Below are 27,588 nucleotides of genomic sequence, written 5' to 3'. Positions count from 1 at the left end.
ACATGAAGTGCAAGGATACGGTCAATCGTTGACCTCTTTGGTGTAAAGCCTGACTGATCTGGACGCTGGTGCTCAAGCAGATGTTGGCGAACCCTATCAAGAATTATCCGAGCAAAGACCTTGCCCGGCACTGAGAGCAGCGTCACCCCTCGGTAGTTGTTGCAGTGTTGGCGATCACCCTTCCCTTTCCAGAGAGGGACAACAAGGCCCCTCTTCCAGTCAGTTGGGATGATGCCTGTGTTCCAGGCAGAGCACAAAACTGCATGCAACGACACGAGTGCAGCATTTCCACCAGCCTTGAGAAGTTCGGCATGGATGCCACAGATCCCTGGAGCTTTGCCCCGTTTCAACTGGTTCACCGCAGCCCGTGTTTCCATAAGCGAAGGTGGACCACAGTTGATTTGAGGGTCAGCAACAGGGATTGTAACACCCTTGACGTCCAACTCGACAGCTGGGGGATCAGCCTGGTACAACCGCTCAAAGTAACTGGCCCACCGGGCCTTCACTTCAGACTCCTCTGTCAAGAGCCTACCACTCTCTGCTCGAACTGCAGTGCTCCGAGGGATGGGCTTGGATGAACGTAATGCGCGAATTCCCCTGTAAGCGGGACGAGAATCACCTGTCCACAGGTGATGCTCTACCCCCTCACAGATTCCTCGCACATAGGCCTCCTTGTCCACCCTCAGTGCACGTACAGTTTTACGCCTCAGCTCCCTGAACAGCTCAGCTCTGCCATTCAGCCTGGCCCTGTGACTCTCGTCAATGGTATCCTGTGTCCCTTGAGAGACAAAATTCTTCTTTGCCCTGCGGTGAGCTCCAAGGCATCCACCGGCAACATCAAGGACGGTGGTCTTGAAGGTGCTCCACAACTCTTCAGGACCCCCCAAAGCACCCAGACCCCACAAGTGTCCACTCAGCCTGTTCGCAAACTCCTCAGCTACTCTCTCATCCCTGAGCTTGGCAACATCCAGCCTAGGCTGGGATGGTACCATTCTCCAGGATTTAAGGTGCAGCTTTAGAGTTGCTACAACAAGCCTGTGGTCAATATTGAGGAACTGAGCACTCCGGTAGACCCTGCAGTTCTGGATCATCCTCCAACGACCGTCAATGAGGACATGGTCAATCTCCTTTGCCACACCGCCAGCGTTGGAATACCAAGTCCAGGGATGAGCTTGTGGGCACTGAAACCATGAACCAGCCACCCTAAGTCCATGACTTCTTGCAAAGTCAAGGAACTTAGTGCTATTCTGGTTCATAGTTCCTGACCCATGGGGACCAACACACACCTCATAACCATCCCTATCAGTTCCAGTCGATGCATTGAAATCCCCCAAGACTAGAAGTGTATCTCGTCTGGGGCACTGATCAACCACAGACTCGAGTGTGGCGTAGAATGCGTCCTTCACGGTGAGATCACTCGCCTCAGTCGGAGCATAAACAGAGACCAGGGAAATGACACCTAAGGAGTGATGAATCCTTAATCTCATAATACGCTCGTTGACCGGTGATACCTCAATTATCATTGGGGTCTGCTTCTTGGACACAGCTACTGCAACTCCTTGGGTATGGTAACCATCAGAGCGAGCATCAAGAGTTGATTTCAAAAGTTGTAAAACAACAGGAAGACATAAAGAAGAAACGCAGACAGAAACTAACGGGTAAAGAAGCATCTTATATATTATTTCCGAGTTTGTGGTTTTGTGGCGCACAATCTTCCACTTTGTTCTGCGCTTGAGTAACGTGATATTCGGCTTACATTATCTCAAAGACCATATGAGGTGAATGGTACAAAAAAAGTAAATAAAATGGTTCTGAAACAGTGAAATCGTATTACACTTAATGCATTAAAGTAAAATTACTACTGATACTCTGCATCAGTTCCTTTCTCAAACACACCCACCCCAACATGTCGTGCAGAGCGTGGGTTATGCTAGTTTGAAAGAAAACCAGAGTTGGTGTCAAAGCCACCCAATGCTCACCTGTTTATACATTTATCGTTTTTAAAAGACCAGTCCAATAATATTTTTTATAAAGCATTGCAGTGAAGTCTGATCCAAATAATTTTAAAGCAGTAGATGTATTTGTACACTGTAATCAGTAAAAAATAGTGTGGTAGATAAAAACATTAGAAAGGAAATAACTTGCACCAAAAACTTTAACATTTTCACGCTCACGCTCACGCTCACGCCAGGGGTATCACTATAGCTCTCTGTTCTTTGAACAGGCGAGCTAACAAGAGAAATTTTTTAAAGCACTAAAAGAAAACATTATAGATGCTTCCACAGTTCCCACAATAGAATAAAAAAAAAAAGACCGTTTTTACAGCCATTTTTCCCTGCTGTGCAGGGGTTGGGCAATTTTCTTGAGGCAATGTTTTATGGCCGGATGCCCTTCCTGACGCCAACCCTGGTCGCCTCTTACGACACACACAGGGATATGGTACACCTATTCTAACCGGGGCATACACCGGGACCAGTACACTGGTACTCACTTCGCCGACCTCAGAAGGATGACAGGCTGAGTCAACCCCCTGGTGTTAATTCAGCAGCCAACGGGGCTTGACCTCAGGACCCTGGGATCCCAAGCCGCCACCCTAACCACTAAGCCAACACCAGACTAGGTTCCACAATCGAATATACTGCTAAAAAGTTTCAAATGTTAAAAGATTTCAGTCAAATGATGGAGGAAGAATTAGGGCACAGAGGAGAATTAGAATATGATGATGAAGGATTATTTCAACAACTGGACGATATAAAGGAAGATTATATTGTGAAAGCTCTTCAAAACATTGAATATTCAGCGGATTAAAAAAAACAAAACAAAAGCAGGACTCATTCCAACAGAACAACCAGCAATATTTCATCTTGTTCGAGAAAAGGGATTCATATTTAATGATGAATTAAGGTTCTTGAGTTCTGCTGAACCCCCTATTTAACTAACTCCGAGATTAATGTTTCTTCGAACACGAGATGGAAAACAAGGTTCAACTGTGAGGGATGAATCAAAGTATTTTGATAAATCATTGGATATGAAAAAAAGGATGATAGAGTATATATTGATCTGCTGGACTCTCTTAATTATAGGATTAGTCTATCTGGTAAAAGTAGGAAGAATGAGGAGAAACACATCATTCAGGCTTTAAGTAGCCTTGGTTCAGGTGTTACTTTTCTTCCAAATGACCCATCACAATTAGTTAATAGACTGTTATTGATGTTAGGTAGTAAGAATTCTGGAAATAACTATTGTTTTAATGAAGCATCAGCCATTTTAGACCAGTTGATGAACATTAAAATAATTAATAAATGTCAATACAAAGACATTTTATCCCATATTAAATAAGATGAGGAGCACAATCGTTTATTTTAATTTCACAACATGCGACCACACATCTTCATTCCCATACCCACTACAACTTTACGCAACAAAAGAAAATGAGGCGTCTTTATTGTCTATGGAAACTTATAATACCTTGTTTAATATCACCGAGAAACATGACAAGTTTAGTTATAATCCGGGAAGTGGATACAAAACGATAACAGTTTCACCAGGAGCATATGAGATTTCTCAAATATCTTCCGAAATTGCTCGCCTTATGAAAGAACAGGGTGATGAACCAAAAAATATTGTTATAGATATTCAAAAACATACTTCAAAATCAACGATTAAATGTAAAAATAACTACAAGTTGATTTCACAATTGATAATTCATTTTGAGAGTTATTGGGTTTCTCCTCAAAAAAGATTGAAACTAATGGGACATTTTACAGTGATAATGTCGTTCAAATATCCTCAGGCATAAATTCGGTATTAATTCACTGTGATTTGATTGATGGCACTTATAATGATGGAATAAGAACAAATACTATATTTTCATTCAGCGCATACTCAACCCCAATTGGTTATAAATTAAATATGGAACCCAAAAATCTGGGTTTTTTTTCCTGTGTCAGGAAAAACCATACACAGAGTAAAGTTTAGGATAACTGACCAAGATAATCACACGATTTCTTTTAATGGAGAAATTATATCCATCAGAACTCACCTACGTGAAGTTTTCCAAAAAATAAATACGATGGTTATTGTGAGGAAATATGAGTTGGGAAAATATAAAATAATTACAGGGGATGGGATGTTCCTTTCCCCATACTACATGGGTGAAGGTATGTATCTTGGTAGAGGATAAACCGAAGAGACAAAAGGGTGTCGGACATCAATTTAGAAAAAAAGGAGATGGGACAATTGATACTCTAATGGGTATAGGTTCAACTATTCTTAAACATAAAGACCTAATTGGTTCAACTGCTTCTGCTGTGGGAAATGTAGCGGGTGCTATAAAGAGTATAAAAGATGCCCAAAAGGATTCTCATAAATTGCACGCAATAAAAGAAATTAAGAAAGGCAAAAGTCAGTTGTCTCCCCAAGAACGACAGAAAATAATTCAAATACTTGGGTCAGGGTTTCAAAAGTTTTAATATCTTTTTTCCCTAATAAATACAAGTATGGAAGCAATTGATAGTATCTATGATTTGGATGATACCATTGTCATCTCAAACTCCACTAAAAAGAAGACTACTTCAAGGTAAATGCCACAACTGGAACAGACTGGAATGCAAATGGAACAAAAAGTTTTGAAATAAATAATCAACAAACTTATTTGAATCGAGCCAAAAGTTTCTTGTTGTTAAAATTTACATTAACTAAGGCTGCGAATACCACAAACGCTACACTCGTAAATGATTTCTTCTGGAAAATGTTTGATAGTGTTCGTTTGTATATTGGAACACAAGAAGTTGAAGCGGTTGATTATGTCTCTGCTACATCTGAAATGATGAAATTTACACTATATTCATTTTGTGATAGAATGGGAAAGGGGGCTGTCAAAGGTTTTATTCCTAATCTGGCAACGGGAACAATCACAGACCCTGGATATAGTCAAAGGAAAGGAATGCATCATGATGATACAAAAACAGGTAATAGTTTTTCTGTGGCAGTTCCTCTTCAAGGTATATTTGGATTTTGTGATCATGATAAAGTTCTGTATGGTCTTAAAATTGGATTTCAACTGCAAAGGAATGATAATGAAAATAGATTGCTTTTTGGTATGGCTTCTGCTTTTGCTGATCAGAATAAATTTCTAATTGATGAAATTAGTTGGTATATTAGTGAATATACTCTTAATCTTAAAACAGAAGAGATGTTGAATAGAAGACTTAACTCACAGAAACCACTCAATGTATCATACCTAAAAAGAAGATGTCAACACGTTAAACTAAACCAAACCACTTACACGTGGAATTTGGGTGTTCTGGAAGGAAAAGCCACGATATCTGTGGATCATTTTTTAAAAACCAGATGGTGATACTGCTACTGATAAGAATAATGCATTGAGTGATAATGCTTCGGTGAAATAACTTCGCATTTCTCTGGATGGAACATTTTATCCATGAGATAGATTGGAAATTAATTGGGGAAAAAATGATTATGCTGAAGCATACAAAAGTCTTAGCAAAAGGTGTGTGAAAGCAATGGAAATAAAGAACCCATTTTGGATATGACAGCATTTAAAGGTCTGTATAAAATCTATGCGATTGACCTGAGTGCTCAAAGGGAATCTAGAAAGTCGAATCGAGTGGATACTTCCCTATACATTGAAAGAGAAGAGAGTGAAGAAGTTGATACATATTGTTTGCTTTTGGAAGAAACAGAATTACAGATTAATACAGATAATGGTGTTATGATTCGTCTCACATAATTTTTTTGACAAATAAATGAGTAGTGAAGTGCCAACTGGGGTATATGTTAATCAAATCAATCTTCATAAACTATCATCTTGTACTCAAAATCAAAAGCCTTGTATGATTAATGTTAATACAATTCAGAGAAAAGGAGCAGTAAGAATTGATGTTTTGCTCAAAAGAGAACAGGTGAAAATCTTGAACGATACTGACTCACTTAAAATTAAAATGTCAAAACCAATGTTGAAGAAATACTCAATAAGATAGATGAGTAGAGGATTTCTCCCATTTCTAATTCCTTTATTTGCTGGCTTCAGTGTGGCTGGAGCATTGACGGGTGGTATTTCAGCAGCGGTGAAAACTGCCAACGAAAGGAAGGCTCAACTCCGGGCTCAAAAATAATTGGAAAGACATAACAAAGAGTTGGAGAAACAAATTTGTGGAAGTGGTGTAATTGCAGATTTTGCTGAAAAACTTGAAAGTCTGCCTGATAAAGCGAGATTGATAGTTGGAGATATGCTTTCTTCTATCGCACAAGCAGGTGTAAAATTAACTAAAAGGGGTAATGGATTATATCTTTCGAATAAATAAATGAGCATTGATGAGTGGTTTAAAGAATTTGGAAAGAATACAACATCAAATTCAGAACTTATCAAATATTGTAAGAAATTAAAAATTCACAATGTGGTTATTTGTATGAGAGATGAATTAACAAACGTGTCTAAACATACAAATAATATAATTATGAACTTAGAAGATAATAATGGAAACAGTTCTCGTTGGGTTTGTATTTTTAATAGTCAAGACAAATATTATTTTGATAGTTTTGGTCTTCCACCACCTGTTGAAGTAATAAAATTCTTCAGAATGCTGTTTGTCAAACATTTCAAGTCCAATAATTAAATTCCAAGTGTTGTGGTCAATTATGTCTATATGTGTTATTTCAACTTAACAAAAATAAATTTTTTAATGACATTATTTTTAATCTAATAAAAATGACTTGTGGTGGTAAAGATGGTTCTATCTTTGGTGTATCCCAAGAACTGGATATTGATTTATCAAATTATTACACAAAGGCACAGGCTGAGTGACAGAAATATAGTATAGCAAAAAATATTAACATGAAAAATTATTGTAAATTAATAAATTATCCAAGCCCGACTGACGCAAATGACTTGGTGAGATTAAGTGATTTATCACAATTTATATCCTAAAATAAAATGGCATGTTTTGTTGAAGGAGTAGAATTTACAACCACAACACCTGGTTCAACAAACCATACACCTTTTCTTATTAAATTCAATTATCTGCTTAGGACTGAATTTTATAAAGAAGGAAGAATAGTAAATATGAGAATAGGGAAATGGAGGTATAATATGTGATTTAGGACATAATTGGTCTTTTTCATTCAACCTAGAAGACCTACACGATTTTTATCAGTCTCGTAAAGAAGAATATTATCCTCTTGGTAAGAATCAGGAGATATGTGGAAGCACAATTAGCAAACAACAAATACACGATTTCGGGAATAGGAAATAATATGATGGTGAAGCAATCGTTTATATGACAAAGAAGGAAGGAAATTGGATAATTATACAAAGTTGAGGAATACAAACTGTTGTAACTCTGGGAAGATGGGGAGGTATTACATGTCATCATATTAATCTGTCATATATTTCTGATACATAAATGACAGCAAGAAGGCTTCAAGAAAATAATAATTTGTGCATTCAAGGATACCTACAAGAAAAGGGCATTCGATTTTACATTCCTTATGAATTGGAACATAAACATTGACATTTTTCAATGAAGAACTGGCCTTATACTGATGTTAAAAAACCCACAAATAGAGATTTGATTAAAATATTAAATAAAAATGAACTTCGAAAGGTGATGAAATATAAAACTCTTTTAGAAATCATTTACAAATCTTATTGGTTTCCTATTACGAGAAAAATAATTGTGGATTCAAGAGTATCGCAGAATCCAGATGAATATATGTATGATATTCTATGGGGTGAAAGTGGTTCAAGGATAGTAAGGGATAGGGAAGGAGTTGAAGAAACTGAGAAGAGAGAGAAAGAGGAGAGGGAGAAGAGAGAGGAGGAGGAGAAGGAGAAGAGAGAGGAGGAGGAGAGGGAGAAGAGAGAGGAGGAGGAGAAGGAGAAGAGAGAGGAGGAGGAGGAGAGGGAGAGGGAGGAAAGAGAGAGAGGATAAATGAATATAAAAATATGGAAACCAGTGAGATGATAAAAAGATCAAAGGTATGACAGAAAATAAATAAATCTCAACGCACCGAAGAGGAAAACAAAGAATTGGCAACTCCATGAAAAATATATGCATCAAGACTATTAACATCAGTTTCAGGGAGAAGAATGAAACGAGAAAGTGGAGATGAAGAAGAGAAAGAAGGAAAAGATTATATTATTGATGATGTTGGTATAATTGACTTTGATTAAAGTTTTACATTTTTTTTCTTAAATAAATGGAGGAGAGAGTGAAGACATTTCAAAGGATTCTTTATGTTTTAAAAATTAAGATTCAAATGTGCATGTTGGAAACTAAAAAGGTTTTCGCACTCTGTAGGAATTTTTCACATAAATAAATGAGTTATTGTCTAAAATGTAAAAAGAAAACCAAGAGTAAAAATATCTCGTATGTTAAAAGTAAAAATAATAGGGTTATACAAAAAGGGACATGTTCGGTGTGTGGCTCAAAAAAGAGTGAATTCACCAAACACAACCGAGGGGGAGATATACAAAAGTTTTTATCAGGAAGTAAATTTACAACAACTGGAATACCAGGGGAATTACATCTACCAAGGTATTCTTTCTGTGGTCCAGGAACAAACTTGAATAAAATATTTGATGAGGCTGACAATCCTAAACAGTGGAGCAAACCTATTAATAGGGTTGATGAAGTGTGCATGAGGCACAATATTATGGAAATAGCACAACATTGGAAGAAAAACATGAAGCCAATAGAGAAATGTTATATAATTTGTCTCTGATACAAAATCCAACCTTGAGAGAAAAAGTTGATAGGTTCATCATGAAGAAGATGATCAGTGCTAAATTGAAACTTGGGCTTGGAAATTCAAAAAACTCATAGGCTCGAATGATGTCATCAAGATTGAAGAGCAATTAGCAGATGAATTACTTCTTCTTATTCTTCTTCTTCTTCTTTCGGCTGCTCCCGTAAGGGGTCGCCACAGCGGATCATCCGTATGATCCGCATAGTGATTTGGCACATGTTTTATGCCGGATGCCCTTCCTGACACAGCCCTGGTCGCCTCTTACGACACAGGGATATGGTACACCAATTTTAACCGGGGTATACACCGGCCCAGTACACTGGTACTCACTTTGCCGACCTCGGAAGGATGACAGGCTGAGTCAACCCCCTGGTGTATTAATTCAGTGGCCCAACGGGGCTTGAACTCAGGACCTTTTGGATCCCAAGCCGCTGCCCTAACCACTGCGCCAACACCAGGCTCAATTAGCTGATGAATTACAAAAAACAATAATCACAAAGTTTCATAGAAGGAAGGTTTATTCCAAGGAAGTTGATTATATCTGGTCTGCTGATTTAATTGAACTCAATTATGATAAGGGGTACAAGTATGCTTTTACTGTTATTGATTTGAGTAGATATGCGTGGGTTGTTCCTTTGAAAAACAAAACAGGAATGCTCTTTTGTTAGCTTTCCAACAGATATTCAATAAAAGCAAGAGAAAACCTAAAAAAATTGTGGACTGATGAGGGTATAGAGTTCTCCAACAAAACATTTATGAATTTTCTTAAAAATAACAACATTACATTATACAGCACCTTTAATGAAGGAAAAGCGATTGTTATTGAGCGTTTTAATCGCACTCTAAAAGAGAGACGATATAAAAAATTAACTCAACTCGGTCCTCAACAATGGTTATCACAAAATTAAGGACATTGTCGATAAGTACAACGACACGATTCATACCTCAATGAAAACGAAGCCATCAGAAACATTTATAAAATTAAAATATGAAAAAGAGATTAATGTCAGAAAGCCGAAGTTCAAAGTTGGTGATATAGTAAGAATATACAGGTGGAAATCTCATTTTGAAAAAAGGTTATACCAAGCGATGGACAAATGTACTTTTTAAAATTGTTGATGTCGTCGGTACAATTCCTCGGACTTACAAATTATGTTATTTAAAGGGGGAAGAAATTTTAGGTGCATTTTATTCACAGGAATTACAAAAGACAACAAAGATAAATTGAAAAACACCCTTGGACTTACAAATTATGTGATTTAAAGGGGGAAGAAATTTTAGGTTAATTTTATTCACAGGAATTACAAAAGACAAAGAGAAATTGAATTTTTTTTGACTCCACCCATTTTTAACTCCGCCCCTTTATGACTCTGCCCACACAAGCCCCACCCACGCAAACCCCACCCACAAAAGCCACATCCACACAAGCCCCACTCACAAAAGCCACATCCACGCAAACCCCCACCCACATAAGCCACATCCAGATCCATCATATTCACATAATTAGTGATTAGTTTATTAGTTCCCAACACACAACATGTTTATTTAATTTAAAAAAAATTGCTCCACCCACACAAGCTCCACCCCCGTGTGCCCCCAGCTTTGACCCACCCCCCACCCTTCCCCACACACAGACACGGGGAGGGGAGGGGAGAGGGATGAGGGGAGTGGTGGGTCGTTGGGGGAGCGCACCTACCTCCCAACCCTAATCCTCCCCCACCCCCCCCCCCTTTACATCTCCTTTATTATTTTCTTGTAATTCAAAATCAGAGAATTATAAGGAAAGTATTTATAATTAAACAAAAGTAATAACATTGAACAAAATCTTCTTTCGCAGTAGTCTGATGGTTTGTTTTGGTTTTGAAACTCGATCAACATATTCTGTTCAAAACAAAGAGTGAAGAACAATTAGGGTATATAAAGACGATTATATTATAATATTAATAAAATAATAAATATAATATTTATCTCCAGAAGATAGAGTGTCGTGTCAGATTCCTCCAGAAGATTAAGTTGTGTGTTTGGTTCATCCAGACAGGTGTTTAAACTGAAAAAAAAAAAAATAATGATTCAACACTCAAGAGAGAGAGACGTAGAGAGGTGGAGAGGTGGAGAGGTGGAGAGGTGGAGAGGTGGAGAGGTGGAGAGGTGGAGAGGTGGAGAGGTGGAGAGGTGGAGAGGTGGAGAGGTGGAGAGGTGGAGAGGTGGAGAGGTGGAGAGGTGGAGAGGTGGAGAGGTGGAGACGTGGAGACGTGGAGACGTGGAGAGGTGGAGACGTGGAGACGTGGAGACGTGGAGACGTGGAGACGTGGAGACGTGGAGACGTGGAGACGTGGAGACGTGGAGACGTGGAGACGTGGAGACGTGGAGACGTGGAGACGTGGAGACGTGGAGACGTGGAGACGTGGAGACGTGGAGACGTGGAGACGGGGGGAGAGAGAGAGATAATTTCTCACCTTTGACTCGACTCATTCAAGGTCAGAGGACGTGAGAGAACTTCTTGGTAGACAACAAAAATGTCATTCAATTCTCTTCTGAACGATTGAAGGTCTTTAAGGAAGTCATTCATTTTTTGCCATTCGTCATGATATACAAACGCCTCCTGTTCCAGATCAGTTATCGACGATCTTCTTATTGGGGACAACCTGTTAGAAAAAGACATACAATAATTATTGGTTGTTTCGTGATTTAATTCTGTATAAAACAACAAATAATGAATATATAAAATTCAATATAAAACAAGTATCTCACCTTTCATCTTGTGAAAACGATTGACCTGCAAGGTTGTCGTAATAATCTGAATGCTCCATATTCAAAATAAAACACCCGGCGCACAAGTTGGTTTAAATAGGCAACTTGATGACGTCAATGAAATGTGAAAACAATGGGTTTTTTCAATGAAATGTGAAAACAATGGGTTTTTTCAGGGTGTGTCCCACATAGGAAATGACCGGAATTTTTTTGGCTTGGTTCGGGCGAGGCAGCTTGGCTGACCCCAGACTGACTCATTTTAACATGAAAACGAAACAGCTTGCTTTGAATGGTTTTGAGAAAACTTGCGTTTAAAAGGTGTTTTTGCTTGCTTTTTGCTCAACTTTGTTCTGTTAGTGTTCTGATGATTTAAGATATAACCATGAGAGACATGGGCACAGAATACTTCTTCATTTTCACAGCACGACTGTGCTCTTAAAGGCACTTCCCCATTTTACAGAACCAAAGGAGGGATAGTGAACTTCCCTTTCTTTCGTGCGTGAAGAGATAAAGTGAATATACTCGATGGAAATGAATGTTATAAGAAAATGAAGTTATTCCCTAAAGTAGAACATGGGCAAATATTCGTTGGTTCGCTCTTTGAGTGGAATGAAAATATAAAAGGACTGTGATTATGTTGGGGGGAAGAAGTGCTTTAATCAGTAAGTCTCAATCTTTCATAGTCTCAATTATACATTTGCTTGTATGGGAGGGAAGGGGATAGGTGTGGAGAAAATCAGTCTCCTATTTTTGGCTTTTGGGGCTTGAGTCAGAAAGTTTTTCTCTTTTTTCCCCATTCAGTTGAATGGGCATCCCTGAAACTCCATTTATCATCAACTGAAGGCCCCTTAAGGATATCTAGCATCTCCACAAAGATGAGTGCATCATCTGCGAAATCAAGGTCAGAGATATTGACATTCCCAAACGATGCACCACAGCTCGAACAACTGGAAATAAGTCATAGATGGAACCACCACACCTCGCAACACTCTGTACCAGAGTGTAGTTCCAGAAATCAAATTGATCAGTTTTGGTGGAACCCCACAAAGACCGAGAATCCTCCAGAGGGCATCCTGATTCACTGATTCAAACACTTTGCAGAGATCAACGTAGGCTGTGAGCAGCCCATGTTGAAACTCTCACCTGCGTTCATCGTTTCCACACATGGTTAATAAAATGCTGAACAAACTATTAACCTGAACCAATTTTCAAAATTTAAACAGTGGAATAGAGTTTAACTGCTGTTCCAACTGCTAAAAAAAAAAAAAGAGTTCATTTGGAATGCAAATGAAATTCAGCATTGATTGTTTTTAAGAAAGATTGTTTTTTCGATACCCGTGTTTGCCGCACCCCCAACTTTTACCTTTTTGCTGATAAAAAAAGTGTGGTTTATACACTGGAAAATACGGTTGTCCTTGTTACACACCCAACCTGTCCACCAAATTTCATCCTAATCCATAAATAACTTTTTGAGATATCCTGCTCACAACCAAACAGACAGACAAACAGACAAGGGTGAAAACAACCTCTGTCCACCTTCAATGCTGGTGGAGGCAACTTTGGTATTGTCAAACATGAAAGAATTAAGGAATGAATAAATACAAGAGTTCCAAGTCATTTTGATAAAATTTTGGTTATCCCTCAACATTGCTGTTGGTGTTTTCCACCTACTTCCTCTTTCTGTTGTTCTTTTGTACCGATCCATTCTGTGTTCGAGCTCTTCCATGAGCCTCGACTTTGTGCTGTATGTATAAAAACAGGAAGGTGATAACATGCAAGTGTAACATTATCAATGCTTAGATTAGGGCAATCAAAATTTTCTTCAACCCAAATGGAAAGCAAAAAAAAAAAAGCAAAAAAAAAAAGAAAGTACTGCAAATAAAGTAGCAACAAATTGTTCAATGAATAACTGTCTGCAAGTGAAACTGCAAGCAGCTGAGGCAAGATCAAACTGACATCATGACTTGTATGTGCTGAGGCTAAAGATGTATGTTGCCAAAAAAAAAAAAGGTTGAGAATGCAATGCACGGGGCACGTACAGCACATGTCTATCAACAAACTCACCAAGCATGATGGCATCGACAGCACCTCCAGAGCAGAACTCAATCATAATCTGCAAAGGGAAGTACAGAGCTGAACTGAAAATTCCATTGGACTGCAAAGGACAAATTGCACTGCATGGTGAAGAGTGATTAGTAGAACATTTTGATTTGAACATTTGCAATTGCAAGATCCACTAAACATCATGCACAATCATTGTAAGACTAGCAATTGCAGATGTAGGAATGTTTAAAAAAAATTCAACTGTCGAACCAGAGGATCCAGATCACATTGTGGAAGCAATTTTGCTGGTGCTTGAGATGGTAGGTGTGGGGTGGTATATGAGATGGTATATATGTATACACACACACACACACACACACACACACACACACACACACACACACACACACACACACACACACACACACACACGAATTATAGATAGATTATTTATTTGTTCTATCCTTTAATTTCAGAGTACATTGAAGCATTAAACTGCTTAAATTTCAGTAAAAACTGGAAAGATGGGGGTGTTCCAAAACTTTTGACCAGGTGTGTGTGTGTGTGTGTGTGTGTGTGTGTGTGTGTGTGTGTGTGTGTGTGTGTGTGTGTGTATACATATATACACATGTATGAACAACAGGGCAGAATTTGTTGAAGAATCCTTGAAGAAGTTGTTTTGATCACAAAATATACATTACCATATATGTTTGCTCCATTATAATAAGATTCACTTTATTTATTTGTTCCAACCTACTTTTTTTTCTCCCCATCCCTCATCCATCATCATCCTCCTCCTCCTCCTCCTCCTTTCCTTTCCCACTTTGATCATGAAGGTATTCGCCACACACCTTCAAGATCTCTTCTTCAATCTTTTTCCTTCACTCTAACCATCTCTTACCTTACCTTAAATAAATATAATAAATATAAAAGCACGGTGCTTTTAAATGTTTCAACTTCCTCTTTCTCCCGTGTGGAATTCTCTATTCCATTAGAATGCACTCCTCATCTTCCTCTTCAAAAGGCTGATTTCAAATCGATCTTTCAAACATTCTGTCTCTGAAAATTATAACTCTTACAGCGCTTCCTTTCTTCATTCTCTAAACTCACCATTATTCCAACCCTCCCCTAAGGTTTTCAAAACATATCTCCGACTTGAAAATCTCAAGAACCCCAGTTTGCAATGGCTGTTCGTATTCCATCAGTCATTCTTTTTGTCCCTCTTCAGTCTCAATCCTTTCGCTGTCTGTTCCCTCCTCTACCTCTACTTGCTGGTAAGGGAACTGGTCGGTAAGATACGTGCGTCTCACTACTTGTCCGTTCCCTCCACTCCAGGGGTTCTCAACCAGGGGGGAATTTTATGGTTTCAGGGGGAAATTGAGACCACAGATTGGCAGACTCAAACTGTTGACATATTGATCTTTCTACAAACTACAATTCTACAGATTGTACATAATCTGCAGGACATCACACTTTATAAGGTGTGATGTCCTGTGGATTATGTACAATCTGTAGAATTGTAGTTTGTTTTTAATTTAATGTGACATTCAATCAACTTTATTGAATGTCACAGATTAAATTAAAAATAAAGATAAATATTTCACTTTTTTATCTGTGGAAATATTCCATTTGTAGTTATCTTTGACTTATTTTTGTTTTTTTTATTCACAGAATTTGGAGCCCATCATGAGTGTCAAAAAAAAGGGTATGATGATTCATATATTATATATGGATTCACATCCATCATCATCAATGGAGAAGAAAGGCCTCAATGTGTTATTTGTCGCAAAGCTTTGTCAAATGATTCTATGAAACCAACAAAGTTGAAGAAACATTTGCAGAATGTTCATCCTCAACACAAGGTCAAGGACAACAGATTTTTTTGAACGTCATGGGAATGCTCTCAAAAAGATGAAGCTGGATTCAACAGGGGCATTCCAACAAATGAACCAAAAGGTTATTGAAGCTTCTCATGTCGTAGCACTGGAGATAGCAAAGTAGAAAAAAAACCACATACAATTGGGGAAACTTTACTCAAACCTTGCACTCTCAAAATGGTGGAAATTGTGTTGGGAAATGGATTGGAGAAAAAAAACTTGCAGCAGTTTCACTATCAAATAGTACTGTTCAAAGGAGGATCAGCGACATGGCCATTGACATCAAGGATCAAGTTGTGCAGGAGATCAAGTCTGCAGCATTTGGCTTCTTTTCAATTCAACTTGATGAATAGACTGATGTGGCATCGTGTTCCCAGTTGCTGGTGTTTGCAAGATATGTTCACTCAGGTTCATTTAAAGAGGAGTTTCACTTTTGTTCTCCTCTTGAAACAACTACCAAGGCCTCAGATATTTTGGTAAAGGTTTCATCTTTCTTTGAATCAGAAAATCTTTTGTGGGATCATGTCTGTGGGTGCTGTACAGATGGAGCACCAGCTATGTTGGGGACAAAATCTGGATTTCAAGTTTGTGTGAAAAAGCGAGCTCCAAAAGTGAAAGGCATTCATTGTATGATCCATCGTCAGGCACGAGAATCAAAAACACTTCCAGCTCCACTGGGGAAGGCTTTGGATCAAACAATTTAAATTGTGAATTTTGTCAAAGGAGGAGCTCTCAACTCATGACTTTTCAAGCAGTTATGTAATTACATGGATGCAGGCCATCATTTGCTTCTTTTCCACACAAATGTTCGATAGCTTTCAAGAGGAAATGTAACTGAGCGAGTATTTGAGGTCAAAGATGAGGTCAAATTATTTTGAGGTCAAAAGATGAGGTCCTTAATGTGCGATGTGGTCCTTTAGAGATGAGGTCAAAATTTTTTTTGAAGTTCAGGGTAAGATGGGATTTTTTGCCTGGCTGGATGATGAGGAATGGATCATGCGCCTTGCCCAATTGGTTGACATTTTTGAGCAGCTGAATAAACTGAATCTTCAGATGCAAGGCAGGAATACAAACATCATAAAATTCATGGATTACTTGAAAGCTTTCATGAGTAAGCTGGAAAATTGGAAGAGAAAGGTCGAGATTAAAAATGTTTCAATGTTTGAGAAACTGTCATCAATTCTTGTTGCTGGTGGTGAAGACCAAGTGCTTCCAGAATTTGCAAAAAATGAAATTTTGCAGCATTTGACAGCACTGGAAAATGAATTCAGCCAATATTTTCCTGAACTCAGTGATGAGGAGTTGGATTTAGTGTGAAATCCATTTAAATTGTCAGTTGAAAAAGTTCCTGATGATTGTCAAGATGAATTTCTGGAGCTGAAGACTGATTCGGGAGCAAGAGATATGTTCGATTAGAAAAATCAATCACAGAATTTTGGTCCTTAATGTGCGATTCCTACCCAAAAGTGGCAGAAAGAGCTATCCATGCATTGATTGCTTCCATTTGTGTCGACATATCTTTGTGAGTCAGGCTTTTCAACTCTGTTGCAAATGAAAACAAAGCAACGAAGTAGATTGGAGGTTGAAAATGACCTGCGTTGTGCCCTTTCAAACACTCCTCCGCGTATCCAAGAATTGGCGAAGAAAAAACAATCACAGGTTTCTCATTGACTGTGATCTTCATCAGAATAAAATGAATTACAATACCCTGGCATTCTATTGAACTTTTTGTTTGTTGAAGTATGCTTCAGTAACTTTAGTCTGTTAAGTAATTAGTTATGAATATATATTTTTTTAAACTTCGATTCAACTTTTAAAATCCATCAACATTTTCTATTGCTATTAAATTAGTAAAACTCCACTATAAAAATAATCCAAGTAAATGCACGTGTACTAATATAGAAAAAAATATAAGATTTTCAAAATTACGTGCACATTATTTGGAATGCACCTTTTGAGTCAGTCAATCTTGGAAAGGGGGGAATGACATTCTGACATATGGCGAAAAGGGTGCATGGGGCAAAAAAGGTTGAGAACCACTGCTCCACTCCATCCTACTTACCACCTTCCCCCTACCCCTCCCCTTCAAAACCTCACCCCCACACCTCCCCCTCCAAGCTTCATCCTTTCCAAAACCTTCTCTTGTCAAATCAACCCACCTCCTCAAATCTACCTCTTCCCTTGTTATACCTCTTCCTCAACCCTCCCGTTTGACCCTCATTCTACATCCTCTCCACTGTCCTCCGCTATACTAACCACCTCCTCTTCTGGTGTTCCAAACTGTGTGATGTTAAAACATCTGTGGGCAACGTTCCAACCTGATATATACTGCATCTCACTCTCAATCAGTACACTTAACATCTCCCTCATGCTCTTTCTTTGCCCTCATCACACCTCCCCCTCTTTCCTCATCCTTCCCCTCTCCCCACAGTTTCCCTCCTCCCCCATGAACACGCTTTCTCTCGTCGTCGTCGTCGTCTCCTCTCCCTCTCAAAGCTTCCCACTCACCTCCCCCTCTCAAATCAGCCACCTCTTCCTCTCCTCAAAGCAAGCTTCACTCTCTTCCACCTCACCTTTCTACCTCAAATCTCCCTCCTCACTCCCCTTTTAAAAGTCCCCCCCCCACCTCACATCCACAAAGGTACCTCCTTCTCCCACCCTATCTCTTTCAACTCATTGCTCAACCTCCTCCAATTTTTTACTTCCCTATGTCCCCCTCTCATATTACTCCCGACCATGCCTCATCTGATCACCACCTTGCCTTTTTCCCCCCTTCCCCTCATCCTGCCTTCTCTCCTAGCTCTTCTGCAATCACCTACACACTGTCAACAGCTCTCCCTACCTCCCCCTCTCCTCCCTTGTCTTACTCTCCCACTCCCCTCCCCTCTCCTGTACCCAACGACTCCTCCCCTCCTTCCTCAACAGTGTGGACCTTACACATCAGGAGCCTTCACTCTAACCTGACAGATCTCTCCATACAGGTTATCACTGACAAACCAGACATAATCTGCCTAACAGAAACTTTCCTCCTTCATGACATCTCAGACTCCCTCGTTTCGCCAACCTCCGGTATGCTGGACCTGAGCCTTGTCCTGGTGGCAGAGTTCCTCTCTATATTAAAAGCTCTATTCATCACTCTACCTCACCCCCAAGAGTACCTCTACCTATAGCTTCCCCTCTGCTCACACCTCTTGTTTATATGTGTGTTGTACCATGCACCAAACAGTGATGACTCCATTTACATCTCGCTCGCTGACAACATGGACCCACTTCTATCCATTCATCCCAACTTTCTCGTCCTCATATGTGATTATTTCAATCATCATCATGCCAGTTGGCTGGATGTGGGTACCTCTCTCTCACCTGCCATGGCACTTCAGCAACGGACTTCTGTGACTTTGTCAACTTCCCGACCCAGATCTGTCAACGATATATCATTTCTTCTGGATTTCATTTTGACCAATTTCCATGCAAATATCTGCTGTTCTTCCTTTGCTCCAATTGGTTCATCTGACCATATATGCTTGTTAAAGCAGACATCTCTCTGGCCGTTCTCAGAGAGCCACCTCAGCACCGACGAGTCTGGCATTTCACTCAGACCGACTGACAGGGACTTCAAGCAGCCAAACGTCTAGACGAGTCTCCCATTTCAACTGTCTCTGACATCAACCCATCATGAAAATTCTTTCAAAAGAAATTTGCTGTATCTCAAACACAGATTTATCCTATCTAGTCTTCAGTTGTCATACCCTTCCTCACACCAATGGTATGTACACTGAAGCTTATGGCGAGGCAGTTGCCCTGAAACAACTTGCCTTCACCGCATGGAAAGCAAATCCAACTGAAGGTAATCTCAGCTCCTTCCATAAAGCTCGGAACAAGTGTGTGTCTCCCCTCAGTAGAGCCAGGAAACATCTTTCTCATCTTAAGTCTGAACTCTCAAACCTGTCTCCCTCCTCCAAATCCTGGTGGCGTCTGGTTAAGTCTGTTCCTAGTGTATGTTCCCCTTCCATCCCCTTTCTTCCCACAAATGGGAAGCTGACATGGAAGCACAGCTGACATGGCACATGAAAAGGTTGAATGCGTAAACTCTGTGTATGCTTCTAAATCTTGTGTTCCAAGTCAATTGCTTTATGTACACACCTTACCCAGTCGCACCCAGCTGTCCCTGGACTCCGTGTCCTTTTCCCTCGACAAGGTGGAGATTTTGCTGTCATACCTCGACTGTGATTCTGCAACTGGACCAGATGGCATCAGCCCACGTGTCCTAAAAAAAAAAAACCTTCTCTGCTGCTCTGGCACACCCTCTCTTTGTTCTAGTCACCCTCTAATTTCCTCAAGGTCATCTGCCATCAAGAACAAACTCCCACACTCTCTTCAATCCCACTCTTCCCTCCAGGTCTTCAAAACAGCTGTTCACTACCATCTCTTATCTTCCCCCATCCAAAATCATGATCTTTTCTATCCCTGTTAATCCCCCCAAACCCACCTCCTTCAAATTCCCTGCTTTCCTTCCTGAAAGTCCCTGTGGTGTCCATCTTTCTTACCCCGTGTACCCCGCCCCATCCCCCTCTTGTCCAGAGATTTCCTGATGTCCCTGTTCCCTACTACTATTGTGCTTTCTTCTCTGGCCCCCTCTTGTCTCCTGCTCCCTTTGTTGTATGTTCTGTGTGTTCGCTCTAACATGAATCTCAAATAAGTACTGCACACAAAAAAACACTTCTCTGTTTCAGCCAATATATTCATAATAAAAAAAAATCAAGCATAAAGGTTTAAAAAGAAACAAGCATTATACAACTCCCAAAATAAATTTAGCAGCACGAAAGTGGTCAACTACAAGGCCATGGATTGTCTGATATTCGAAAAAATGCCACACCCTGCTCAAAAAGCCACTGTATAAAAATAGATAGCCCAGAAAAGGTCACTTCGGCCTCAAGGCATTGCAAAAATTGCATCTGATCTGTTTGACAACAGTGAGAAGAGGTTTATTATCAATCTTTAAAAGAAAAACATTATTTGTGGAATGCAAAAGCAGAATCACAGGTTATGCAAGAATTAACTTTTGAAAAAAGTATGTTCTGGTTGGAGGGGCAGCGAGTCATGGAGCAGCTGAATCCATTCACGAGTCCGATTATATTATGACAGGTTGGACATAGACGAATGCCACTCTGAGAAGTAGTGGCTTCAAATATTTATAATCAAATGAAGCAAGTTTATCTTCATTCACATGACATTTAAAAACTCCTTAATTACCTTTGCCACGGAAGGTGGCCAGAGGTTATGTTTTCACCTGTCTCTGCTTGTTACTTACGAAATCTAAAGATTTCGTAAGTATATTGATGACTTCCGTCATCTGTGTGTTTGTTTGTTTGTTTGTAGACACGATAACTCGAGAATGGAAGAAGCTACCAATGTCAAATTACACCACGTGATTCAGGAGGGTGATGGCTAGTGCTGATTAGATTTTGGTCAAAATCGGTCAAAGGTCAAGGTCACAGTGAGGGCAAACATTCGATTTTTGATGGTTTGGTACAGAATCATCGTAGAAACTTCTGGTTTGTGTCGCTACCTTCTCAAGAGACAGCTTTTATCAGACAAGGTTAGAGGTCAAGTTGACGATTTCGTAAGTACCAGTCTATGACTGCTTGTTTGTTTGTCTGCGAACAGGAAATCACAAAACGTTTTGGAAGGATTTGGACTAAATTTGGCGGACAGGTTGGGTGTGTGACAAGGAAAAATTGATTCGATTTTGGTGAAGATCCGAATCCGGATCCGGATTTGATTTAAATTTTTTAAAAAGTGATTCTGCACCATTGAGAGATGGGGCAAAAGTGATATCGAGCACGATATCTCAAAAAAGTTGGGGATGGATTCGGAAGAAACTCAGTAGACATGTTGGGTGTGTGACAAGAACAAAGCAATTCGATTTTGGTTCAGGTCTGGATGCAGATCCGGCCTATCAATGGGATACAAAAGGTAAACTGATCAGCCTGGCGGAGGTATGCGCTCCGAGTACCATTCAAGTTAATATTTGAAGTCTTTAATAATAATAAAAATAAAACTCCAACCTGTCCTTTTGATGGCCTTTTATACAAAATATCAAAGAAAGAAAATGGAAGGTTGTTGTTTGCAATTTCGTTTTTCGCTCGAGTTTTCAAGGCTATATAGTGTGCAAATACAGGATTTATCAACAACGTTTATGAAGCTAGTGCATGGACATATTGCACATGTGCATGGACACGTGCTCATATGTTATGTGAAGTAAATAAATTGCTTAAATGTCATCTTTTCCGGATTGTCAGAATTGCCAGTGCTCTTTTTAGAAAAATGCGTGCAGCATCTAACTCGAGATGTCCAAATGTCATCTGTGTCTATACCCGCGGGTTTCCCACGGCGGGTTTCCCACAGGTGCTGCCCTACTAGTATTACCTTTACTGGCTTCAAGCAAGCGACTTGTATGGCAGTCTCGTTTAACATGCAATTTGGAAAAAAAATTCAGGTAAATTTTACTTCATGATCATAACAAAACTATGTCAATTATTTAAGAGACGAGAATTAATAATAATTCAATGTCTGGTACAATAACATGAGTACTGCAAGTATCTATTTTGAACAGAACTGGTCTCGATGTGTTGTGAAACAGCATTGACAATGCGTTGTTATCAAAGTCATAATCAACACGGATTGTCAAAAAGAACATCGTGTCGAGATAATTAATAAGGAGGATTATTGGTCATTAGGAAGCGGTGGGAGTTAAGTTGAAGCTGGAAAGTGCTGTAACTACAAACGATTAATCGGTCCAACGACGTCACACTAAACCATCAGCGCCGAACTTGAAGCTGGGTACCCTGCATCATGAGCCAAGCATGAGCCTGTGTACCATACACACACGATGATGGCATATCCCCACCAAGATGTGTATTCCTTCAATATTGCTCCAAAAATACTTCACTTTTATGGCAACGACATTTGTTTGTTGAAATGTTTGCATAGTTATATTTTTAGTGTGAGAACAAGGCATCTGTGTTCGGTTGTTGCAAGGCATCACAAGACTGACTAATCGTATCAGCGCTCATCTGTGCTGATGCTGTACTGACCCTGTTTTCTTCTTCTTTGTTTGACTCGCGGGAGAGTTTAATGGTCAAGGCTAATGGGAGAGCCGAGTGACTGAGGTCGATGAACTGAGAGAGAGGAAGGAAAACAAAATTGGTGAATGGATTAGATTCAGGTTGATTGGACATTGCGATGAAGCATCGAAAAGATCATGAATGGGTAAGGAGAAAATAAGGTGGTGATAAACCATCGGCTGGAAGGACGAAAAGAGGGAATATGAAGGGAAAAAAGTTCAGGGCAATAATTTACCAAATGCAAGAAGAGGTTGATAAAGGCCTCATGGTAAGCAGGAAGTTTTGACTTTGAAAGGAAAAGTTATTGGATGTACGTACGCAACCCTCAATTGGGACAAAGTGTTGTCGTGGCAGGAGGAACAAGACCAGGAGAAAGGCAAATTTTTTTTTTTTTAAAGGACTACCAAGATCGGCCTTGTCGAACAACCTGATGATCTTTAAGGACATAGATTCATTGTTATCCACAAGTTCCAGCTGGGTGGGTGGAGTCCCAGCCTACAGTGCAGGTTGGGATTCTACCCACCCAGCTACAGGCAACAGAGGCTTTGCAAGCAGTGACAAGCCAAATAGTGTTGAACAAAGGATTGGACAGATTGGAGAATTCTGAGACAGCATGTACTGTACCTACGTAGTTAGACAGATGGTGGTTGATAACAAGAATGTGTTCCAAGTTGAAATGTCAGCGAGTAGCAAAAGGTTATTATTCCCACACACACTGTCAGAAGTGGAGACGTGCATTTTATCCTGCAGAGTTTTCTTCACAAACTCCATTCCTTTTGTTCTGATGTAGATCTAAAATATGGAAGGTGTACGTGGGTGTGCAACCAGCATGGTGCTAATGGTGGTGGGAAGGAGAGGCAGGTCCCACCATGACTGTCAACTCAGAAATCGTTATTCATCAAAAGGGGCATGCAAGGCCTATTTGTCAACATTTTACACTGTACTGGGGCCAAGGGGGACACAGCCCCCCCCCAAACCTTCCCTCATTCGTCCCTGGATGTACATCTCAATGAGGGTTTTTACTGGATTATGTAATGCATCTGCTGCCCATGCTTCCTGCTACTACACTCACACCGCTACTGCCCTCTCCCTTCCCCTGTAATCAATAATTTACTCCCATTCTCTGATCAGCTCCTATTGCTCGGCTCCCCCCCCATTGGCTTCAGTGTCTTTGATTGGTAAAAAAAAAACCATGCTGGGAAGAACAATATTCCTCAAATTGAAACTTTTCCCACCATGTGTATCGTATGAATGCTGAGCTCCTAATAATAATCTTCAACTCGTGCACACTTCTTTGTATTTTTCACATTCATTTTATGAGTTCTTGTCGCAATTATAATTTCACTTTACAAGTAAATAACCCGTTTTTACGACTTAACTCTCCCACTTTTACGATTATCCCCACACATTTTTGAAAAATAGGGAAGGATATTTTAATTGGCTCCATCCATCCATCCATCCATCTCCTCCGAAACGATTGTGCAGAAATTCACCAAACTTAGCAGTTATGAACATTATATGGTACGAAGATACAAGAGCAGTACGCCCCTAACTAAATCAAGAACCAATGGAGGTGGGGTCAAAAGGTCAAATGCCAACGAATGCAATGATGGGCTATTTTTTTTTTCTTGAACATAAACACATTTTAAACTTTTTTTTTTTTTAATGAAACTTTGTATATGCAATCAACAATGGGAGACGCATTAAATATAGATCACGTGATTTGACCCCTGGCTCATGCCCCAAGGGTGGTGGGGACTTGGGTCCCAGGGGCCCCAAAAAAAAGCCTCAACATTTGATATTGGGTCAATCTTGGTGGAACTTTAGGCCATCTTTCAACTTTGCTTTAGGTCGGAAGCGTTGAGGTTTGCGATGGGGCGCCACCGAATTCGCTCTCGTTTACGACTTATAACGAAGCCTGGTGTTGGCTTAGTGGTTAGGGTGGCGGCTTGGGATCCCAGGGTCGTGAGTTCAAGCCCCGTTGGCTGCTGAATTAACACCAGGGGGTTGACTCAGCCTGTCATCCTTCCGAGGTCGGCAAAATGAGTACCAGTGTACTGGTCCCGGTGTATGCCCCGGTTAGAATAGGTGTACCATATCCCTGTGTGTCGTAAGAGGCGACCAGGGTTGGCGTCAGGAAGGGTATCCGGCCATAAAACATTGCCTCAAGAAAAAGCCAAACCCCTGCACAGCAGGGAAAAATGGCTGTAAAAACGGTCATCTTTTTTTTTTTTACGACTTATAATGCAGGCTTCCACCAGATAGTGCGACACAATACACATTTACATAAAGAATCAGGGTATTCCCCCCAACCCTGAACCCCCAGGACTATGTTTTTTTTTTCTTTCTTCTTCTGACATAGAGGATACCCAGTGTAATATCATTCTGAGGGGTGGTGTACACATTGAAGCATCATCATCCTGCACGTGAAATCCCAGTGACAGTTTAAAGCTGGCTTCAGATTTTAACCATACAGGCTGGAATGCTCAAAAGTTAAGTGTGCATACCTCTTACACTATCTTGCAAGCACCTACATGCCTGAACTGTACATGATGGAAATATTCTCAAACTTAAACACACAACAAAAAATGAAACTTTAATAAATGCTCTCAACAAAATAAATTTAAAATTAAAAAAAAAAAAAATCAATCCACCTTCATACCAAATTTGGTAAAAAATCCCTTCAGTGGTTCGCAAGTTATCACAGTAACAAAATCATCACGCATGGATGATCAAACTGAAAACATAATACTTTTTGGCAGCAGAGAATAAATAAATAAAAAATCCGATTATTTTTTACACAAAATAGCGTGCAAATAATGAAATGTAACAAAATTAAAAAAAAACCTTTTTGCTACCAATATCAAATCACCCTGCAAAAGGTTTGTTTGCCTTCATACGATGTCAAAATATGGGCTGGCAGGATGGCCCAAAGCCGTCTATCCTGGGTTAGAATCTTGACGCAGCTTACAAATTGTCATCATGGTACTTTCCATGCAGGGCGAGTGCCGTCCCTCGGATGGACGTTTAACAGGGCATCCCGTCTCCCAGCATTAATCAGTGGACGTTAAAGATCCCACGAAGTCCTTCATGAAGAGTAGGCGAGCTATCGTGGTACCCTGGCCCAAGGACAAAGCCCCGACCTAACCTGCAGCGGACACTGGATCAGTGACACTGCAACATGCCTGCAAGAACTGATGCTCACGCAAAGCCACATGCTCTCTCTGATAGCCACATTCTGTGTCAATTACAGAACAAAGGACCAAGCGTTTATATCTGTGTATGTATGCCCTTTGGGCTCATGTGAGAAGCTTCGGTTGCATGATCATACCAAAACCTACAAAAACATTCACTGTGTAATAACTCAGAGTGATTGAAAGGAATGCAATCTTTCAATGTCAAACTTTGTCCAAGCACAATAAAAATCAGAACCACTCCCTTTTTTGAATGAAAGGTGCACAATCAAATAAAAGACCAAATACAGTATTCGATTCATCAGGAAGGAACCCGAATAGGCAAAGATTGAGTCACCAGGAGGAACCTGAATAGGATTGGGGTAATTAACCCAGCAGACTGCACTGTAGTGTGTTAGTTTTTGCAGTTTCTAATGGTGATGTGAATTTCAAGTACACACGATGCTATAACCACAGCTTCCAATCTCAAGTACTGTGCTCATGTCTTTGTCCATCATGTAGTACAAGCACATGGTCCCTATTGAGCCTTAGCTACTGAATAGAAAGAAATGCAATGTATAAGTGGTAGGATTATCATGTCAATCCATCCATCCAATGGGACCATACTCTATGCAGAGCATCGGTGCTGCTGAAGCAGTCTATCGGGCTATTGGGCACAATCCTGGATGGGTCACCATTCCGACGTAGGATACTCGGATGGCTCAATCATCCCAGCAAGCTGGTACTCATTTTGCCAACCTCGGAAGGATGACAGGCTGAGTCAACCCCACCTGGAATCAATTCACCGGCCGAGCAGGATTTGAACTCAGGACCTGAACATCCAAAGCCCGCCACCCTAACCATTAAGCCAACACCAGGCATATTATGTTAACGACAGGAAAGAATCAATGTGAATAGGGATGTGATGGATTGAGAAAGCAGAGGTTCCTCTCGGATCTAGCGGAAGGAGGGGGAAGGGGGGAGGGGAACAAATGCAGCAGCAGGCAGCTCAGAGGAGAGCACATCACTGAATGAGTTATCCAGCCATCCAACAGTCAACAATCCTTAGTCGTACAGTAGGTTTCCCTTTCAATGTAATAACCTAACTGGATAATATTTAGCCCCCAAAATCTGACAGGACGAGGCACATTCAAATTGAAGAGACGTGGGCTTGTAAAAGGTCAGCCAATACATCAAAAATATAATTTTTAAAGATTAATTGAACTCTTGCTGAACCATTTTAGCATATCATAAAAATGTTCATTAGTGTTCAATATAATGAACAAGAGTTTGATAATTTTTTAAAAACAAATCTCTGCTTCTCAAGTCAAGTGGTGCTTTGTGGCATTAAAGATGAAGAAAAAGGAAACCATCATTGTTGCTTTCGATTGGAATTTATATCATCCACATTATGCTAAAAAAGGCACAAAGAAACAAAAAGAGCACCTTTATAGGGCCAGCACAAAACGTGCAATGGAGGAGAGCATACAAAGATGAGGCTTAACATCACAGAGTACAATGACCATCCAGTTATGAACATCTATTTTAGCCCCAAGGCCTTCTCCACATGACAACAAAAAAGAGGAAGTAATATTTGTGAAGGCTGTGTTGCTCTACAAAGGTGACCTTCCCCCTCTCACCTCGGTCCACCACCCACCCCCATTAACTTGTCCCATATACCCTCGCTGCATTTCCAAAGCTGCAAACATTAACGAGTTGGTATGGTAACCTGTGCGTTTTTGGTTAACAATGTAACGCCGTTTCCGGAATATGTCCTCAGCAGGCTCGTTCATTGAGAGTGCCATTTGGCTCAGAGCCATTTGGTACACATAACCCAAAGGCTCAGAG

General features: G+C 40.1%; 1 protein-coding gene across 2 annotated transcripts in view; it reads right to left on the bottom strand.

Moving 5' to 3' along the window:
* The window catches only part of LOC147015200 (STE20-like serine/threonine-protein kinase), a 129,846-nt gene that overhangs the window by 40,223 nt on the left and 62,035 nt on the right, over positions 1-27,588 (bottom strand). For both annotated transcript variants that reach the window (XM_085849749.1, XM_085849748.1), the window contains one exon: positions 13,585-13,633. In XM_085849749.1, the coding sequence (XP_085705875.1) occupies positions 13,585-13,633 (49 nt within the window). The remainder of the gene's footprint in view (positions 1-13,584; positions 13,634-27,588) is intronic.

The sequence above is a fragment of the Eptatretus burgeri genome, chromosome 12 (assembly GCF_056783735.1).
Source record: "Eptatretus burgeri isolate ZD-2024b chromosome 12, Ebu_testis_v1, whole genome shotgun sequence".
Taxonomy (NCBI): domain Eukaryota; kingdom Metazoa; phylum Chordata; class Myxini; order Myxiniformes; family Myxinidae; genus Eptatretus; species Eptatretus burgeri.
Note: the sequence above shows the minus strand (reverse complement) of the source record. Positions and strands in the feature narration are given on the sequence as shown.